A 21388-nucleotide genomic window follows, 5' to 3' on the forward strand; every position below is an offset into this window, starting at 1 on the left:
TACCTAAGGATTAATTAGCACGGCTGCGAGGGGAAGAAGATAGAGTGGCATAGTGTCAACACCTTACCTACAGATTTTGCTTGTCTGTCTGAGAATTGGGGGAGAGGCTGGCATCCTGGGGTTGAAGATCCAGGAGAGAAAGGAAAGGAGAACGTGTGGAGAGACAGAAGGCGATAGAATCCAGGATACGGGTAGAGAGATCAGCAGACCGAGGGAGACCTGCTGAGACAAGAATGAACTAGCCCAGGAAGGGTAGAGATATTCATATCTTTAGGAAAGGAGACAGGAAGTTGGAGGAATGTCTAGCTCCTGACCTCTCCTTTCTCCTCGAGGTCATAACCCATATTGGATTCATAGCTGTACCTCCCCAAATAGCCGAACGCAGTGACTTAAATTATTGGGTTCTCTGAATATTCGGTGAATAAATGAAGGAGGAAAATGAAAAATAAAATAATTCTCAATTTTTCCTCTATCTTTTTTTATTTATTATTTATTTATTTAAAACAAATTTGGGGGGCGCCTGGGTGGCTCAGTCGGTTGAGCGTCTGACTTTGGCTCAGGTCATGATCTCGGGGTTCATGAGTTCGAGCCCCGCGTCGGGCTCTGTGCTGACAGCTCGGAGCCTGGAGCCTGCTTCAGATTCTGTGTTCCCTCTCTCTCTGCCTCTCCCTGACTTGTGCTCTGTCTCTGTCTCTGTCTCCCTCTCAAAAATAAACATTAAAAAAAATTAAACAAATTTTTAATGTTTATTCATTTATTTAGCAAGAGAGAGTGCACACATGCATGCATATGAGAGGGGGAGGGGCAGAGAGAAAGGGAGAGAGAAAATCCCAAGTAGGCTCCGTGCTGTCAGCACAGAGCCCAACACGGGGGTACCATGACCTGAGCCGAGATCAGGAGTCAGACTTCTGACTGACAGAGCCACCCAGGCATCCCTCCTTTATTCTTTTGTTCAATCTTCCTAAACCTAACACTTTAATCCTTAGTCTTCTCCCTGCCCCCAGCACTTGACATAGAGTTTTTTTGCATATACTACGTGCATGATAAGTATTTGCTTTTCGCCTAACTTCAGTTCTGGGAGGACGCATATGTAGGTTTTACGTTCATTTACTGAGGCTTATGAACAGATTTCTTTGGGTTGCTCAAGACGCTGTCTCTGATGGTGATTTGAGTGAACTAGTTTACTTGGGAGACAGTCCCAGGAAACACCAGCAGAGGAGTGGGGAGCTGAGACCAGAAGGGAAGGCGCCAGTGACCACTGTGGACAACTGGGGTTCAGCCCTGCTGGGGCACTCTGGGGGACAGTGTAGAGTATGTGTCTTAGCCCACCATGCCAGGGATTTGGGGCGTTTATTCATCGATTGCTATCAGTCACTGATGAAGGGGTCCTCCTGGGGGGCCTTAGTTCTCTGACCTTTGTCTTTGCAGTGTGTAGGCACAGTGGGGCAGGGAGCTCTGATGACCAGAAAACGTCCCCCAGGCTCACAGATGTTGTGCTGGCGTTGGGGAGTGGGGCTGCCATGCACCGAAATGGCAAAAGGCAAGAAGAAGTAAGTGGATTCCACTTATTTTCTTCTTTGCCAGCTTCTCTATCTTGCAAAAGATTGCTTTTCGTGTTTGCATGTCAGCGTCTTATTTCTTGATACTGGGGAAAGTCTGCAAATGTCTAAGGAAACATAGCATATAATAGTCATATCTCTAGATAGTCCCATTTAATAACCTAACTTTCTTTGCTTGTAAATTCAGAAATCTAATTTATTTGCTCAATGTTATGGAAAATTTTAAAACTGTTAAAACATGCTTGAAAGAATACTCACACTCATGTTACTGGATATCTCCTCTTCGGTTATGTTGACTTGAGATATTGAATTGAAACTTAGCGCTTCTTTCCTAAGTGTATTTTGACCTTTGAGGTTTCTGCCTTTGAATTAACATCAGGCGGTGTGAGCTTAGTGGCAGGGAACTTGTCTCTGGTTTGTCCTTTACAATGTCACCAGCACAGTGCCTGGCACATATGTGTTGAAGAATTAATATGAGATTAGGCAGATCGAGTTAAGATGGAAGGAGGGTCTCTTCAATTCTGCAAAGAAATTTCTGATGTGTAAGTATTTAAAAAGCAAAAAGAGGGGCGTCTGGGTGGCTCAGTCGGTTGAGCATCCAACTTCAGCTCAGGTCATCATCTTGCAGTCCGTGGATTTGTGCCCTGCGTCAGGCTCTGGGCTGACAGCTCAGAGCCTGGAGCCTGCCTCGGATTCCGTGTCTCTCTGTCTGCCCCTTCCCGGCTTGTTTCTCTCTCTCTCTCTCTCTCTCTCGCTCTCAAAAATGAATAAACATTAAAAAAAATAAAAAGCAAAAAGAAAGAAAAATACTCATTCAATCCCATAATTGAGATGGCAAAGAAATGAATCCATTGATTCAGCTGTCTTCATGTGTTAGCTTTGCAGTGCTTACGATATCAGGATTACTCTAGACAAAAAAAAAAAAAAAAAAAAAATAGAATGTTTGTACATATAAAACATTGGTGGGGTTGATAGTGGCAAGAATGGCACAAAATGCCTTTTGGTCAAGGCCTTGAATCACTTTCAGCAGAAGAAATGTGACCTTTTAAATCAGAGACATTGTGCATAGAACCATGATAAAAGCAGAACTCCATGTTGATAGCTGGGGAGAGGAATAATGTATGACTGTGAAATCATAAAGTGATAATTTTACATTTCCTTATATTGTTTAACAATGACAATATCAAACTTACACTGCTCCTTACTGTCAAAGATAAATAAAGGAAATCAGAATAGATACGTTTGAATCGAAATAGCAGCTTTTCATTTGCAAGTACTCCTTAAAAATATTTTTTTAATGCTTATTTATTTTTGAGAGAGAGAGAGAGAGCAGGGGAGGGGCAGACAGAGAGGGAGACACAGAATCCGAAGCAGGCTCCAGGCTCTGAGCTGTCAGCACAGAGCCTGACGCGGGGCTCAAACCCATGAACTGTGAAATCATGACCTGAGCCAAAGTCAGACACTTAACCAACTGAGCTACCCAGACACCCCTCCAAATACACCTTTTATAAAAGTTTATAAATTGCTCCTCAGTAAAAATAAATGTTCAGGGGGAAAAGTAACATTAAATATATTCATCCTCCTCAGTCAATTACTAAATAAAATAATGTATCTGGGTTACTAGTCAAAATGCTTCAGACTTAATTAATATTCTTTCATGCATTCAACTAATATTTGTTGAGAGGCTAGTGTGCTCCAAAAAGAGAGGAGAGAGTACTGAGCCAGAAAGGCTAGCTCTTTCTACTTGTAGAATTTGCATTTCAGTAGAAGGACACAGACAAAATATAATTAAATGGATTTTTTTAAGTTTATTTATTTATTTTGAGAAAGAGAGCACGTGTGGGCAGGGCAGAGAGAGGGGGGGAGAGAGAGAAGCCCAAGCAGGCTTCAGCACAGAGCCTGCTGATGTGGGGCTTGAACTCGTGAACTGTGAGATCATGACTTGAGCCCCAAACAAGAGCTAGACGCTTAACCGACTGAGCCACCAAGGCACCCTGATAACTGAAGGGATTTTTAAAAAAGAACATATTTTAAGATGGTTATGAATATTATATAGAAAATAAAAGAGCACAATTAGGATAGTCTACTCACTAAGGAGTTGACACTTGACCTTGGACCTTCACGAGCATCCCAAGAATAGGGAACTCAAAATACGAAGTTTCCAAAGTAGAAGCGGAGCGTTTGAGGAACAGAAAGGCCTGTGGCTGGAAGGTGGTGGGTGACAGCAGGGACGGCCGGCTGGATCATGCCTCTCCTAGTGAGCTACGATGTGGAAGCTGGATATTTTTCTCCTTTGTGCAGCCGTGCACTCTCGAAGGGTTGACACTGTTGGGAAAATACCGTTAAAAACAAAATCTCCTCTCAACCTGGAAAACCTCTCCACAAAGGTAGAAGAAAAAGAAAACAATCTGATTATTGAATGAGCATTCAACCGGAATGCAATGCACATCACGGGCAATCTGCTAGAGAGACTGCAAAGACAGACAGAAATCTGACTGTATTATACCGTTAAGTGGGAACAACCCATTACATTAGGTAGGATTTGAAATTCGGAGTCAGGTGGCAAATTAGGCCCATCTCACCCAGGAAACTCCTTATATTGCTAGGCAATATAAGGAAACTTAAAATTATCACTTCATGATTTCACAGTCATATGTTATTCTTCTCACCAAGTGGTCAACACGGAGTTCTGCTTTTATCATGGTTCTGGGTGCAGGTGTTATCTTCTTTGATAATTGCATTTCAAAGAGAAGACGAAAGAGTTAAGACTATGGTGGCATGGTCTAGGGCAGTGGCCATGGAGACAGACAGAAAAGAATGGATTAGAGTGTATGTATTAGTCAGGGTTCTCTGGAGAAACAGAACCAATAGGATGTGTGTGTATCTCCTCTCTCTCTCTCTCTCTCTCTCTCTCTGTCTATGTATCTATCTATCTATCTACCTATCATATATCTATCTACCTACCCACCTATCATCTACTATCTGTCTGTCTATCTATCTATCATCTGTCTATCTATCATCATCATCTTCTACCTATCTTTTGAGAAATATTTAAGGAATTAGCTCATGCAGTTGTGAAGGCTGACAAGTCCAAAATCTACACGGGTAGCCTGGCAGACGGGAAACTCAACAAAGAGTTGACATTGCAGGTCAAGTCCAAAGGCAGTCTGGAGAATTTTTTCTTTTTCAGGGACCTCAGTCTGTTATCTCTAAAGCTTTTCAGCTGACTGGATGAGGCCCAGCCACAGTCTGGAGGGTAATCTGCTTTACCCAAAGTCTAGCGATTCAAATGTTAATCTTATCAATCAAACAAACAAACCTTCCAGCAACATCCAGACTGGGGTTTGACCAAATTTCTAGGTACTGTGACCTAGCCAAGCTGATACATAAAATTACCTATCACGGTGTATTTTTGGGTAGAGCCAATAGATTCTGCTTTTGTTCTAGAAAGTGAAGGAAAGCTGAGAATCCATGATGAGTCCTAGGTTTTTGGCTTATGGATATGAATGGATGATGGTGCCATTAATGAAAAACAGAAGATTGGATATTTGGTCATTAAGTGCCATCATATGCAGAGAAAAATTAAGATGGAGCCACAGATGAAAATTAGTTACATAAATTACAAGTCAAATAAGTATAAAAACCTCTGAAGGAAGAACACTAACTGTTCCCAAAGACATTCAAGCACCTTACCTTAAACAGCTGGCTATGAGCTGGTTGCGTGACTGAATCTGAGTGGTTTATAAATGCTGGCCTTGCAGTGATGCCAAAGTATGAGATGGAAGATATTATTGTTGATGAGATAGATGTTACTCAGCAAAACTATCTGAAAAGTGGAAGGTATGTGAAGATAGAAAAAACAACAGTTGGGATAGAAAACACAAACTAAAGGTAAAGGGCTTAGAGATGAATTCAAAGATCTATATGACAAAATTTCTAGACTTCATTACCATTTAATTTTTTATTGAAAAATTGTTAATGTTTATTTATTTTTGAGAGAAAGAGAGAGAGAGAGAGAGAGACAGAGTGCAAGCAGGGGAGGGGCAGAGAGACAGGGAGACACAGAATCTGAGACAGGCTCCAGGCTGTGAGCCATCAGCACAGAGCCCGATGCGGGGCTCGAACTCATCAACCGCGAGATCATGACCTGAGCCAAAGTTGGACGCTCAACTGACTGGGCCACCCGGGCGCCCCCAGACTTCATTATCATATTCTATTAGAGGAGCCTAGATTTACATTTGTGTGTGGCAAATTATCATAGTAATTGACTTCTAAACTTTTTGTTTTCCTATCTCCTGTGTTTTATCATGAACAAAACACCATATCATGAGTATTTTCATTTTATTGCCAACGCAGAAAATTCCTCATCTTGTCACATGAGGACATAGGCAGTAATAAGATGAGATCAAGTCTGGGAAGGAGTTCAGCTACTTGGGAGGAGCTGCGGCTTGGGCATCGCATGTTCCGTTGACAGATGTCAACTCCGGAGAAGCCAAAAGGAGCAGGTGTTCTGAATTGAGACTCTATTGAGTCCCAATTCCAAGAAATCAAACCAGCAGAAACGAGAAACCCAGCCGAGGAACCCGGCTAAGGTTCAAAGTGGCACCAAATTAGGAGCCCAGACGGATTACAGGCAGGAGGTCTCTCGCAAGTGTGGGACGAGAACGGAGATGGGAGCGAGGCAGGGGAAAATAATCTTTCAAGGCAAACGTCCATTGTAAGGCCTAAATTGATGGTCCAAGAACTGACCTCAGAATGTAAGTGGTGCTAACCCCACAGGGGTGTTGAGGACAGTAAACAGAATATGGCTTGTGAAAATGTTTTGTAAACTGTGAAAGGACTCTGCTAGTGGCACTTTTATTCCTTTGCTGTATTTCACTGATGGTTTGATTAAAAATAATGAGCTAATTTAGTCAGACCCTCAAACATCTGCAATACTACTGGCTCATTTCGAAAGACCACTTAAGTAGGAGGAATTTAGTAACACTCCAGAAGTAGTGTTTGATATTTAGGTCATAAAATGAAAAGTCAGTTCTTTTCATTAGTCTATTCTTAAAAAGAGAAACAAAAAAGAAAACCCTTTACATGAATTCAGTTTTGATGTAAGGGGAAAAAATATGCTTACCAGATCCTTTTTTTCTCCTCCTCCTTCTTTTTCTCCTCCCCCTCCTCCTCCTCCTCCTCCTCCTTCTTCTTCTTCTTCTTCTTCTTCTTCTTCTTCTTCTCCTTCTTCTTCTTCTTCTTCTTCTTCTTCTTCTTCTCCTCCTCCTCCTCCTCCTTCTCCTCCTCCTTCTTCTTTTTGGCAAGAGGAAGTTCACTTTTGCCAGCTAGCAGCTCTGTACTATAAGTATAAGCCATCTCCACATACTAATTTAAATCATCAGCCCCAAATTACGAGAATAAAACAACACCGTTTATGTAGTTATTCTCATAAATATCCCCTCAAATGGTATAAGAACTTGCATTTATTTAACCTTTACTGCAAACTTGACACATTGTTACACTTACAGGTACATTTTTGCATCTTTTTGTTATGCAAAGGCTATCTTGAGTATGCCAATAAAATGAAAGTTAAACTATATAATAGATACTAACTTACCTCTAGATGCTAGATCTCTAAGTTACCTATTGTTGTAAGGGAAAACAAAACAAAACAAAACAAAAGTCTTCTCTAGTAGGGCTATCCAGAAAGCACTTCATTCAAAAATGTGCTGGTTATAAAGGCAAACACTTCCTAAAATAAAATCAGTTATTTTCAAAAACCTCCCTAATGTTAGAATTCGAATAGAGGGGCGCCTGGGTGGCGCAGTCGGTTAAGCGTCCGACTTCAGCCAGGTCACGATCTCGCGGTCCGGGAGTTCGAGCCCCGCGTCAGGCTCTGGGCTGATGGCTCAGAGCCTGGAGCCTGTTTCTGATTCTGTGTCTCCCTCTCTCTCTGCCCCTCCCCCGTTCATGCTCTGTCTCTCTCTGTCCCAAAAATAAATAAACGTTGAAAAAAAAAATTTTTTTTAAATATAAAAAAAAAATAAAAAAAAATAAAAAAAAAGAATTCGAATAGAGTTTCCTCTATCTCAAAGAGAGTAGAGGTGAATCAGTCTTCAAAATTCTATTCCGGGGAACACATGCACCTAATTTTATAGCTTATTATATTCATATCTAACTTTTCTTTTCTCAGATGGATATTATTTCTTTCTCGGTTATTTAATTTTTATGTTTACTCCACTACCCTTTGTGTGCATTTAAGGCAGGCCTTTTCCTAACGCTATAGGAGTGAACTCGCAGGTCTTGAGGATTTCCAGCTGATTGCTGGGGGCCATGCGACTGGCCCTTCCCCCCTGTCTCTCTCTCTCTTTAGCTTCATGGACCCCCTACCCCCTTCAAGGGAAATGAGCTGTCTCAGGCAGAATTCATATCACCCCTTCTCCCAGATCAGTTTTACGGAGGAGATATTAGGAATTTTGACATAAACTATTCTTTGTCACATGTATCCCCTTTAACATCTTTTCTTTCTTTCTTTCTTTCTTTCTTTTTAAACAGACACGAGGCAATTTTTAATATATAATGAAGATCACAAGCGCTGCGTGGAAGCATTAAGTCCCAGCGCGGTCCAAACAGCCGTTTGTAATCAAGACAACGAAGCACAGAAGTTCCGATGGGTGTCTGACTCGCGGATTATGAGTGTGGCGTTTAAATTATGTCTGGGGGTACCATCAAAGACGGATTGGGTCGCTGTCACTCTGTATGCCTGTGATCCGAAGAGCGAATTTCAGAAATGGGAGTGCAAAAATGACACGCTTTTGGGGATCAAGGGAGAAGATTTATTTTTTAACTATGGCAATAAACAAGAAAAGAATGTTATGCTTTACAAGGGCTCCGGCTTATGGAGCAGGTGGAAAATCTATGGAACCACAGATGACTTATGCGCCAGGGGTTATGAAGGTAGGAAGCATGGACCGTCTTGCCTTCCTTCTGTCACATTTTTCTCATCTTCTTAGTTGGAACCTAATTGGAGAAAATAGGCATATTCTTATTTAATCTGTGGTAGAATTAGTAACTGATGATGTTTGCATTTTGAACTATCTTCTATGAAAACCTGACAGTGAATACATGGTAAAAAGTCCTGAATGATGCTTTAGCAATTTATAATTAATGGAAAGACTGGTTTTTTTTAAGAAAAGGCTTTTATGTGAGGTTGGTTCCCTAAGCTCTTGAAGGTTAAATAAAATCAGAGTATTTCGTTTTCTCTGATCTTAGCCAAATTTCATTCCTCTGGTGGCTGTGCACAGAAACAACAAAACAAAGATAAAGCAGAACTTGAAGCCTTTTACAAAGCTTTCTTGAGTCAGATGATGTTATCACCACATTCCAGGTTTGGACACTTGATTATTTGGGAGTGTTATCTACAACACCCTCAAGGTCAGAGGAAGAGCCTGCCTTTTGGGATAAGAGATTACCTGTTTCCAAAATTACTATGTTACTGGGGCTGCAAAGATTGCTTGAACCTGGTTATCATAGCTAATCAGAGCACCAGAGTTCAGTCTTTGTGAGGCCGTAACATGTCAACTTTCCATTTTCCTTCTTCTTTTTTGAAATTTTAAAGTGTTTATTTATTTTTAAGAGAGAGAGGTGGGGGTCGAGGGACAGAGGGACAGGGAGACATGGAATCTGAAACAGGCTCCAGGCTCTGAGCTGTCAACACAGAGCTCGATGTGGGGCTCAAACTCAGGAACTGTGAGATCGTGACCTGAGCTGAAGTCAGACGCTTAACTGAACCACCCCGGTGCCCCATCCATTTTCCTTCTTTATAAAGAATAGGGAGAGAAGAAAGAGAGAGAGAGAGAAAGTGTTCAGAAAGAGACTATTTGGGAGCATTTATTGAACATAATGAAGGTTTAGAAGTTATAGGAGAGATAACATTTCAAGAGAAACTTGATTGAAAACTATAGCCGGGCAAGAGTGAACCAAAGTTGAATGAGTTAAATTCCACAGATCGTAAAATAGTCCTGAGGGATTCAAAACACGAAGATTGGTGCTAAGACATGGGGCTTCTTATTTCATTTAAAAATACATCACTGGGGGGGTGCCTGGGTGGCTTAGTTGGTTGGACACCGGACTTTGGCTCAGGTCATGATCTCATGGTTCCTGGGCTCGAGCTCCGCATCAGGCTCTGTGCTGATAGCTCAGAGCCTGGAGCCTGCTTTGGATTCTTTGAGACAAGTATGCAGAGGGTTTAGCATAGTGGTTCTCAAACTTTAAATATGCTTAAGAATCACCAGGAAAGCTTGTTACAAGTGAAGATACCAAGGTTCCCCTCCTACCCGGACTCTAAATCAGCACATGAGGGGAAAGTCCAAGAATCTATTGAATTATTTTTATGAACACCTGGGTGCTTGGATGAAGATGGTCCATTGACCACACTTGCTGCTCTCCAAGTCTTTCTCAGTACTTAAGATATTCCTGCTGGAAGATCTAGGCTTTCAGAGTGATCTTGGTATCTGCTCACTGTAGAGTACACATTTATCTGAAGACAATACAGAGAGGGTATATGTAGAGCCTGTCTCTCTAAAGAAAACCTGGGGGAGACAACTGGCCGAGGTCAGGGACTATTTTAGAATAACAGAATCAGAATTACAGACTTAGAAGAATCTAAGTATTGTCTGGGAGTTTGGACCACAGTGGAAGAGAAACTGACTGCGATTACATGGCTTGCCAGTGAAAGTGGCTGGACTAGAATGTCGTTCTTTTGGCTTCGTCAGGGCGTTGTTAAATACATCAGGTTTGGGGCGCCTGGGTGGCTCAGTCGTTTAAGCGACCGACTTCGGCTCAGGTCATGATCTCGCAGTTTGTGAGTTCGAGCCCCGCGTCGGGCTCTGTGCTGACAGCTCAGAGCCTGGAGCCTACCTCAGATTCTATGTCTCCCCCTCTCTCTACCCCTCCCCTGCTCACCCTCTGTGTCTCTCTCTCAATAATAAATAAACGTTAAAAAAAAAAATACATCAGGTTAGTCCTGAAAAGCCCATTTCTGATTGATATCTATAAATCCAGTGTCGACAATTTCTTGGCTAATTTAATGAACAGTACAACTAGCCCTGAAGTGGTCTTAACAGATTTTCCTCATACGAAAGAACAGGAACCCCAGCGGTTACGAGTGGCATAATCATATCTAAATCTAGCCTGTCCCCTATCTGAGATATGATTTGGAAAACTAGTCCTGTAACTTAGTGGCACAGAAGCCAGAATTGCGTTTTGAAGTGACTAACTACTAGCTAATTGGCAAAAAAGTAATTTTGAGGTAAATGAAAATAAAGCTGGCTTTGTCAGGAGGACGGGATAAGTGCATTAAGGGGGAAGGAAGGAGGGTAAGGAGCTTAACATGCGTTTTGATTTTAAGATATGTTGGGTATTGTGCTACATGTTTTACAAGCTTTATATTGTCTAAATGAATTTTGAGATGTCTTTTTTTAAAGTTTATTTATTGAGAGAAAAAGAGAGAGAGAGAGAGAGAGAACAAGCAGGGGAGGGGCAGACAGAGAGGGAGAGAGAGAGAATCCCAAGCAGGTTCCGTGCCATCAGTGTGGAGACTGAAGTTGGGCTTGAACCCACAAACTGTGAGATCATGACCTGATCAAGAGTCAGATGCTTAACCGACTGAGCCACCTAGGTGCCCTGAGATATCTTTTAAGAACTGTTTAAAGGCATAGGATCTGCAAAACTTAATTAGGAAAAGAGTATTTTAATCTAGGACAAATTCTGAATATCAGCTGGTGGCAAGAGGCTAAGTACGTTGCTATAGAAGGTTGTTATTTCCCCAAATTGTTATTTCCTCTGTCTCTTGTGTTTGAATTCAGTTTTAAGAAAGCAGATAGGGGCGCCTGGGTGGCGCAGTCGGTTAAGCGTCCGACTTCAGCCAGGTCACGATCTCGCGGTCCGTGAGTTCGAGCCCCGCGTCGGGCTCTGGGCTGATGGCTCAGAGCCTGGAGCCTGTTTCCGATTCTGTGTCTCCCTCTCTCTCTGCCCCTCCCCCGTTCATGCTCTGTCTCTCTCTGTCCCAAAAATAAATAAACTTTGAAAAAAAAAATTTTTTTTTAAATAAAAAAAAAAAAAAAAAGAAAGCAGATATTAATCGTAAATGGTTTTCGGTGCTTTCTTTCCGTGATGTGGATTAGAGAGTTATGCCCAACTTCTGACTCTTTCTCAGAGTTGTTGAGGGACTCCAGTGGAGGCTGGCTTGACAGGATTTAAGTAGGCGGGGATTTAAGTTTTGACTGTGCTTTGAGTTATACAGCTATAAGGTTATTTTTTAATCTAGAGATTCAATAATTCTGTGATTCCAAGCAAGAGGAAGGATGGGCTCTTCCCTGTTTTGGAGGAAATGCAGAAGTCCAAGCAGGTGTCAGTATAGCTGACTACTTTTGCCTCACGTGAGGCAGGAGGCAAATCTGTCCTAAAAGACAGTGGAAATGAAGTGGTCCTAGAATTGTTCCTGTTAGAGACTGCTGTGTGTACTCAGAAAAAGACTGGGGTAGAGACAGAAGGGAAAGAAAAAGGGATTCCCTGGGTGGGGACCTCAGGTGTGATCCTCTTTCGACATCCTTCTTATCGGAAAGTCAACCTTGAGAAGATTGACTGACATTCTAAGTGCACGTCGATATGTCTCTTCTAGACATGTACACGCTGCTGGGCAATGCCAATGGGGCAACCTGTGCATTTCCATTCAAGTTTGAAAACAAGTGGTATGCAGATTGCACGAGCGCTGGGCGATCGGATGGATGGCTCTGGTGTGGAACCACCCCAGATTATGACACAGACAAGCTATTTGGATATTGTCCATTGAAATGTAAGTAACGTTCCCACCAAGAAAATTTGACACATTTCCCACGTCAGCGTAACAAGCACATGTTGAGTTTGTTGAGAACGTTTTCCCTTCCAAAGTTCTTTCCCACTTATTATCTCGTCACCCTCCACCACACCCCTGTACGGGTGTCATTGTCCCCGTTTACAATGGAGAAAGTGATCCATATTGGCTGAAGACCAGAACACAGATCTTCTGACTCTCAGCCCTGGGCTGCATCACATGATCGCTTTATTTCCACCAACTGCTTCTTTCCTTCACCTTCTCCTGTTCGTGTAGGTTATTTGCTAAGACTTTAGGGCAAATTATACTGTACACGTTGCCATGTCTACTTAAAACTGCCCTCCCAGGGATTTGCCTTTATTAAACGATAGCCCCAAAATAAAACTTAATGCCATGAGCATGTCGTCTGGTGGAGACAGAGACATGTGAGGGGCTCCTCACTTTTGTGTCTCCGTTCTGTGAAAATGATAGTAATGAATAGTAATGACAGTAACTTTAATTTCATTTAAAAAGAGTATCATTTAATTCAACATAGCTATGAATCAAATGGAAGAGGATTATTTTCATGCTCGAAGGATTTTTTAAAATGAAAACGTAAGTATTATCGCAAGAATACAAGAACAAGTGGCTTTGCTTGATATTGATGGGAAGCAGCCAGAACATGAGTCCTGGGTAGTCTTTCCATACTCAAGAATCTGTGAAGAAACAGGGGAGCAGGTTTAGGTGGGATGGGGGGAGGGGCCTCAAGTGGGGAGGCGGGACTGGGGCTGACGGAGCCAGTGAGCGAGGGGTTCTTTGCTCCACTTTCCCTTTTACCCCACCTCCTCTGTCTCCTGCTAGCTACCCCCTTCCTTTTTACTCCCTAAATGTCTTACTCCCTGCCCCCCTTGCTCCTTCAGGCTTTCTGGGTCGCAGTAGCTCCCATTCTATGCTGTTACCCAGAACTCTTCCTCCTGCTGGCCTGCAAAGGGGTGGGATCCAGGGTAGAATCTGGGTACACTAGCAGCCTGGCATGGCCGTAAGCCCACGTCAGCTGCAAGAGCATTGCTTACAGCTGAAGTTTGGGAACCATGCACCCACCCAACGATCGCATTATTCTGAGCAATATGGGGAAGTAATTCACAAAAAAAAAATATTGTAGTTTCTCAAGTTAAAGCCAGAATTCTAAGAAAAATACTTGTTTATCTCTCTCGATACACAATCCCACTTAAAATGAGTGTGATTTCTCAGCCTCGCATATTATCATAATCCTATACTCGGTGCAGTCCCTATGTCCTGGGTGAATATCGACAAAAACTCACAGGCTTCCCATTCAGAGTGACTCTGCTCTCCCGTTCTTAGGGGGAAGTAACTGTATTCACGTCTCTTAGAACCACTTTAGAGGTTTGATTCCCATGAAAGGTTTATAGATGTCTGATCTCTGTATTAGAAGTGTTTTCGTCTGAATCGAGCTATTTTTTCCCCTAAGATAAAGCAAGACTTGTTTTCCAAAGGTAAGGAGCGTCTCTCACCTTTACTTAGTAGGAATGGTATTTTCTAAATCTGTTATCATGGAGTCTCTTGGGGATGTAGATTTCCCAGGTCTGACTACAGCATCTTGGACTTAAGTGGTATTGATGAAGGAGTTGTTAGATGTATGTATGATTTAATCAATCGTTAAATGGAAGACAGATGGTTAATCACTAATCACACACACATGAAAAAAACCCCACAAAAACCTCACAACCTTGGGATAGATGTGTGTTGGATGGGCGTCCTGAGTATTCTCTCGCGTCCTTGTAATTTATGCCTTCAAAACCTATGCATACATCTTTTTTCTTGTTCAATGTAAAAATAAGATAACTCTAGGAAATCAAAGTGTCTGATTTCAACACGCATTCAACCCATAAAGCACATTTTAGGCATCCCATGCCTTTCTTAAAGGGCTTTGCAATTTCCCAGTCTACTTCATTTTCCTTGCTTTGCGTTCCTTTCAAAAGAACATTTGATTTTACATTAGCCTTAATTTAAACCTTAAGGTTAAGGTTTAATACAGGAAGATGAGGTACTGGCTTTTGACCTCGTGACACTTTCATATGTGCTCTTCTTCTTTGTCCATCGCATTGTTTATTACAGTGTTTCCCTTCTGTTTAGACATCTATTTTAAAGCATCGTGAGAACCGGAAAAGGAAAAGACCCTTTCTCTCGATCCTCCGTAGCTTGCAACTTGAGCTTGCTTCATCGCTTGTGCTGGTTCACTGCGGGAATTTGAACGTGAGGGGGGATGTAGTGTCAGCAAACCTATGCAAGCAGTGAGAAATAGATTTCAATTCCTTGACCTCAAGAGCCAAACATACTTTCTTTTAAATGAGGAGTCATACTGCATTCCCTTCTTTGGTTATGTATATCCCCAGACATGAAAATAACACCCCCCCCCCACTTTCTTTGGATGTCTCACATTTTCTACAGGCCTCCAATTTCTAAAAATAGGGGTTTAAAACATCTCCATCTTCAGATGAACTCCAAACCATTCTGATACGAATGGTCTCGCTTACGTGGACAAGACTCCATTTGGATATGGAACTACGTGATCATTTAAATTTAACGTCACCAATTCAAATTTATTTTATTTTATGTATCTTTTTGAAGTGTATTTATTTACTTCCTTCCTTACTTATTTTTGAGAGAGAGAAAGAGAGAGAGAGAGAGAGAGGGAATCCCAAGCAGGCTCTACACGGTCAACGCAGAGCCCAGTGCGGGGCTCGAGCCTATAAACTCCAAGATCGTGACCTGAGTCAAAATCAAGAGTCGGACACTCAACCAACTGAGCCAATCAGGCGCCCCTCCAATTTATTTTTATCTAAATATATAATAATTTTATAATGAAAGCTTCTTAGAAATTTCTGTGTTGTTGCCTGAATGGAATTTTGATATATTTTTCTTCCTCTTTGGTGTGCAAAGGAACCCCAAGTTTCATGTCATACTGTGTGGTATGCATATGAAAAAGGTCACTTCCTTGTCACATACAAAGATTCATGGCAGCATAGGGCTACATGCTTATTGGAAACTGGCCGACGTCATGGCAGGTTGAACACCTCTTAGAAAATTTGAGAAGTTACATAATTCCTTCTCTTTCTTACAAACAAGTGAAGAAATTATTACTGCCTATGATTTGTAGGTAGAAATTTGTATTATTAAAAAGACAAGAGGGAAAGTTTCATAACATGAAGCACACAGAAATATTTCATTTGTTGACTAATTTCCCCAACATCTTATATGTAACACACTGTAAACAATATTTATCTCTACTATTGACCTTTTATAAGGTATAACTAAGTTTATAGAGTATATTGGGAATCATAAAATAACAAAGGAAAAAATAAACTACAAGTATTATTTTTTGCCCTGAAGGAAGAAAAATTAACAATCTGCATCTATTATTGCCTGGAGCTGCCTCGATTTAATATATCCTAGAGATAGGAAAATGAGACTTGAGAGGTTTGCAATTTAAGGACAAACCACTAGTGAGGTGACATTGCCTGAATGCACGTCCATTTCAGCCTGGCGGTGGCATCCATGACTTTGCCTTCTAATGCCTGTGACTTTGGTCTAAAAAGACCCAACTAGGACGTGCAGGCAGAATATCCACTTGCTGAGAAAAGACATATATTTTCTTTTTTCCTTATGTTTTTTTTTTTAGATTAAGGAGCGCGGACCGGCATCTCTATTCTTGCCTAGTATTTGCAATTGCCCCACTCCCCAACTCACCTGATCCCAAACCTCCTGACGGACAAGTAGGGAGATGATGCCCCTCTTTCCTTGCTTAGGCATATGACAAAAATTGGATGTGGCTCATCTTTTGAAAACTCCCCTCTTCATTAAGGGACTGAAGAAAATCTCATAGGCACTTTAAGGAAAAGGAAAGAAAGGAAAAGAAATAAGCTGCAGGAAATAATGCTACTATTAGAATTGTGTACAAAACATTGTTCCCCGAAAGTCTTTTCTCCGCCTAATGCAGCCAATTCCATTTGACTTCTTTTACAGTTGAGGGCAGTGAAAGCTTATGGAACAAAGACCCGTTGACTGGCATTTCCTACCAGATAAACTCCAAATCGGCTTTAACTTGGCATCAGGCAAGGAGGAGCTGCCAACAACAAAGTGCCGAGCTCTTGAGTATCACGGAAATCCACGAGCAAACGTACCTGACAGGTAATGGCAGGAAAAGGAAAGGAAGTTGTAAGTAAGTTCATGATGGTTCCACTTCTATCCGCTGGAGCCTGAGAGCAGCCAGCATAGGGGATTATAGACGGACATCATGATGGAGTCAGTCCTGAACAGGTGCCATCCCAGGGTATGACCCACTGGCCCCTGGGATGGCAAATGGCTTTTGTCTCCTCAGCCAACCCTCTTCCATCCGTTGCGACAGTCTCTCTAGAACCTGCGTTGAGAAGGATTCCGAGAGTTACTCTGGGTTCAGAGTAGAAGACGTCTCCGTCGCTAGGGGATGTTCTTGGACACAGTAGGGCTGCTATGCTGGTCAAACGTTCCAGGTCCAACCTGAAGCCCAAGGTTTTCTGTCAGCATCATGGCATTCAAAAGGATAAAATGAAGTAAACGCTCCCGCCACAAGCAGGGACCAGTCAAGAGCGGCTCTGAAACCCTGCGTCCTTTTTGCTTCCTGTCTCTCAAACTCCCTGACCCTACTGGTTTTCAGGCTTTATTGGCATTCTGTCCTCAAGGTGTTTGCTTTTGAAGCATTTGTTCTTGTAGGATTATGAAGATGAAAAGAGCCAATGTTTGCTTGAGATGAAAGTATTTGTTCTAGCTTCTGAGACCCACACTTGGGGAACAGAGAGAGATTAGGAGTGGAAAGGAGTGGGGAGAATAAGCACTTGAGAATTGAGAATAATTCTCAATTGAGAATAAGCATCCTCAATCCCCTGTTCCAGAATCCCCTCCCTCCAGGTCCCCCTTTCTCTGCTACCGGATTAATATATCCCTGAGCCTATGACTCCTGTGTTCGAAAAGCCCTTAGTGACTTCTTATTTTCTACCAAGTAATTAACAAAACACCTTTGCCTGGCATTCAAAGCTGTCATCTGCCCCCGACAGATGCATTTTGCAGTCTCGACAGAAGGGTTTGGGTTTCTCATCTTTTTTTTTTTTTTTATTGTTTATTTATTTTTGAGAGAGAGACAGAGTGGGAGCAGGGAGGGGCAGACAGAGAGGGAAACACAGAATCTGAAGCAGGCTCCAGGCTCTGAGCTGTCAGCACAGAGCCTGACACGGGGCTCGAACTCATGAACCGTGAGATCCTGACCTGAGCCGAAGTGGGATGCTTTAACCGACTTAGCCACCCAAGAGCCTCTGAGTTTCTCATCTTTATCTCGTACTTTCTCACCACCACATCTTTAAATCTCATGCCATTTCTCGTACCTGGAATTGCCAAAATTTTATACAGCTGAAATGCAATCTTATCCATTTCCATCTGCATTTCCTTTATTTGTTTAGTGCTTTTATTTATTTTTTAAAGTTTATTCATTTATTTTGAGGGAGTGAGAGAGTGAGCATGTGCACACGCATCGGGGAGGTGCAGAGAAAGAGAGAGAGGGAGAGAGAGAATCCCAGCAGGCTCCGTGTTGTCACCTCAGAGCCCAACTCGGGGCTCATACCCACAAACTGTGAGATCATGACCTGAGCCCATACCAAGAGTTGGACGCTTAACCAACTGAGCCACCCAGGTGCCCCTGTTTACTGCTTTTATAATAGCTACTTACCTATATGTCCCACTTCCCCTACAAGATTAGAAATACATTTATTTGTTATTTTTCATTCATTTATTCAACAAGGGGGCTGGTATCTGTGTGTGAGGTATTATGCTAGGTCATAGGGACACAATGGTGATCGAAGCCAGTCATGTCCTCTCTACATGGAGCTTAAAGTCCAGTGGGGAAAACAGACATAAACAACAGATAAATACACGTGCCACAGAAGTGCCGCGAAGAAAGCAAACTGAATGCTATGTGGAGAATGGATTATACGAGCAAATGGCTGATATGAGGAATGTCTCATGAATATTTATGCCCCCCAAACCCCAAAGAGATTCACACAGAACCTTCCAAGGAAGAGAGTCTCAATGAATGTCTGGTGACTGACAAATGATGGTGCAGCACACAAAAAAAATAATTATCTAGAAATCCAGCCTCGTGCTTGGATGGGCGGTCAGCTTACGGCAAGGAGACAGTAAGTTCGGTGGTTCTTAAATGTGAAGTTGCTTAAATCACCGGGGAACTTTGTTAAAACAAAGACGTGTGGGCACAAACTCCAGAGATGCTGGATCAGTAGGTGGGGCCCAGGAATCGGCATATTATCAACCATCCGGCTGATTGTGGGGCATATTCACGAGACTGACAACAGAAAAGCAATCTGACCTCGCTGTGTATTCAGAAGCTCAGAGAAGGAATCGTGCCTCAGTCCGCTCAGTTATTCGGCCTTCCCAGTGTTGAGACATAGTATCAGGGTGATTAATACTTACACCCATGCATAAAATTAAGGGCAGAAAGCCCAGAAAGAGACACAACTAATTTCACGTAGATGATCCAGGGAGAGAAGGGATGATTTAAGACAACCCTGGTGTTATCTGTGCACACTGGCGTGGGTGAGAGAAGAACTCTCTGAGAGTTGAAATGGTTTCTGAGTCAGTGAAAGACAAATACCGTATGATTGAACTTGTATGTGGAATTTAAGAAACAAAACAAAAGGGCAAAGGGGAAAAGAGAGAGAGAGAGAAACCAAAGAAAGAGACTCTTAACCATGGAGAACACAATGATGATGGTTACCCGAGGGGAGGCGGGTGGGGGATGGGTGAAATAGGTGATGGGATTAAGGAAGGCACTTGTGAGGAAAATTGGGTGAGGTATTCTGGAATTAAAATAACAACTTTACAAAGAAGTTGAAATGGTTTCAATTGGCTTTTTTTTTTTTTTTTTTTTTTTTTAGGGGAATCTGTGGGTTGTATTATCTTGACTCATCCGAGTTTTACTGGATTTTTGGCTTTCTGGAAGCCAAGGGACTGAACACAGGTTACGTTTTCACTGCCTTCCCCAGCTGCCTAGAGGAAAGGGGTAATGCTGGCGGGAGGGACAGCAGCTGCGGCAGGAAATGCTTTCCTAATCAGCCAGAGCTATTATTGTGTCCCTCAGGAGAGCCAACAAGCCTGAAGAGATTCAGAGGCTCAGTTCACCTCAGATACTTGTTTGAATCTTATCCAAGCCTCCGGAATTTTAGTCAGCAAATTTTAACTGAAATCTGGATAAGAATGACTTCTCCAATGAAATTTGGAGTACTTCCTGCTTTTCTTTAAGTCAAAAATATCATGGATTGGGGGGAAAAAGTCTGAAGGGGAGTTCATGAAATAAACAGCATTTTGTTTTCTGGAGGGAAGATATTCACGACATTCAGGATTTACTGGGATGTATTGGGGGAAGAATCTGGAAAACAATGGTGTGAGTGAAGGACTGTGATCTATTTGGGGCAACAGGTCACTAAAAACTAAACAAAACAAAACAAAAATACCCACAAATAGTTACACTCTTAAGGCTTATTCTGTGTGAGGATTGTGAGCAGTAAATATAATTAAAAAAAAAAAAAACAGTCTAAGTAGGGGCGCCTGGGTGGCTCAGTCCGTTGAGAGGCCAACTTCAGCTCAGGTCATGATCTCATGGTTTGTAGGTTCGAGCCCCGCGTCGGGCTCTGTGCTGACGGCTCAGAGCCTGGAACCTGCCTCCAAGTCTGTGTCTCGCTCTCTCTCTCTGCCCCTAACCCACTTGCATTCTGTCTCTGTCTCTCTCAAAAGTAAATAAACATTCAAAACAAAACAAAACAGTCCAAGTCCTTTTTATGACGCTCAGATCCAATTAGCTGTCATGTATTGATCGGCTCCTGTGTGCCAGACGCTGGGCTTTGTTTCTAAACCTCACGCCTACCTCCTAAATGAATATTATTGTCTCCGCTTTATAGATGAAATAACAGACTAGGGGGGAGAAGGTTGAAACTTGCCCAGTGCCTCCTGTTCAGAAAATAGTTGCATTGGAACCAGGTACTGTCTTTCCATTTCACTCTGCCTGGGTCCTTCTCACAAAGTGAGCAAGGATCTGGTGGTCCCCAAAGCACTACAGAGAACCCTAATTTAGGTGTGAACAGCTCCCTGTTTCAGTGAACTTAACCTAAACTAACAGTCTGATTTCCCTTTGCCTGCAGGGTTTACCGCTCCGCCCGGTGGCACCTTCTTACATCACCCACACACGTTGCATTATATCCTCACTTCCGTCTCTACCCCCAAAATGCTGGGACGCTATGTAATCCTCAATGCCCGAACCAGAGTTCTAACCACATATGTGCAGGGTTAAGATTTGCAGAACCGAAATAAGATGTAGGAACTGAAAGCTGGCTCATTACCCTGATTGTTTTGGGGGCTGGCTGGAAAAAGAACTGGACCATGATACAGAAAAGATGAAAACAAAGTGTAACACTGGACACGAACACATCATCTATTATACCTAAGCGCAAAAGCAGGCGTATAACCGTTTCAGACTAGTGTGCAGAAAAATCAAGAATTGAAATGTTCAGCGTGCGGAAGTGATCCTCTGTGTAGTAACGCTAGCGAAGCCTTGGTCTCTCTATGAAATTACAAAAGCACATTCGAGAACGAAATGTGTGGATGACGACCATCTTCTTTAAGTGACCTACTTAACACAAAATTTGAATTTTGTTTCTGAACACACTTCTTGCCGATCGTGATTCAATAAGGAGTTAAAATAATAGTCAGACAGCTTACAGTTATTGGGCACTTGTTACATGTTAGGCCCTGGTTTGAGAGGTATTTATGAATTTCGCTCTTGAAAATAAGCCTACCAGTACCTAGAGCAGGTGCGGGACGTCAGAGGATAGATAATTCCCTGAAGAAGCTATCACCTTTTCTCAGTATGCCAAACACA

General features: G+C 42.3%; 1 protein-coding gene across 1 annotated transcript in view; it reads left to right on the plus strand.

The window, feature by feature from the left end:
- Nucleotides 1-1313: 1313 nt before the first annotated feature.
- MRC1 (mannose receptor C-type 1) overlaps nucleotides 1314-21388 on the plus strand; it is a 91747-nt gene continuing 71672 nt past the window's right edge. Inside the window, exons 1-5 of the mRNA XM_047066300.1 lie at nucleotides 1314-1550; nucleotides 6104-6263; nucleotides 8097-8498; nucleotides 12223-12396; nucleotides 16438-16602. Of these exons, the coding sequence (XP_046922256.1) occupies nucleotides 1314-1550; nucleotides 6104-6263; nucleotides 8097-8498; nucleotides 12223-12396; nucleotides 16438-16602 (1138 nt within the window). The remainder of the gene's footprint in view (nucleotides 1551-6103; nucleotides 6264-8096; nucleotides 8499-12222; nucleotides 12397-16437; nucleotides 16603-21388) is intronic.

Source organism: Lynx rufus, unplaced genomic scaffold, assembly GCF_022079265.1.
Source record: "Lynx rufus isolate CCGP_SWC_20201006 ecotype Redwood Valley unplaced genomic scaffold, mLynRuf1.p SCAF_7, whole genome shotgun sequence".
NCBI classification, from domain to species: domain Eukaryota; kingdom Metazoa; phylum Chordata; class Mammalia; order Carnivora; family Felidae; genus Lynx; species Lynx rufus.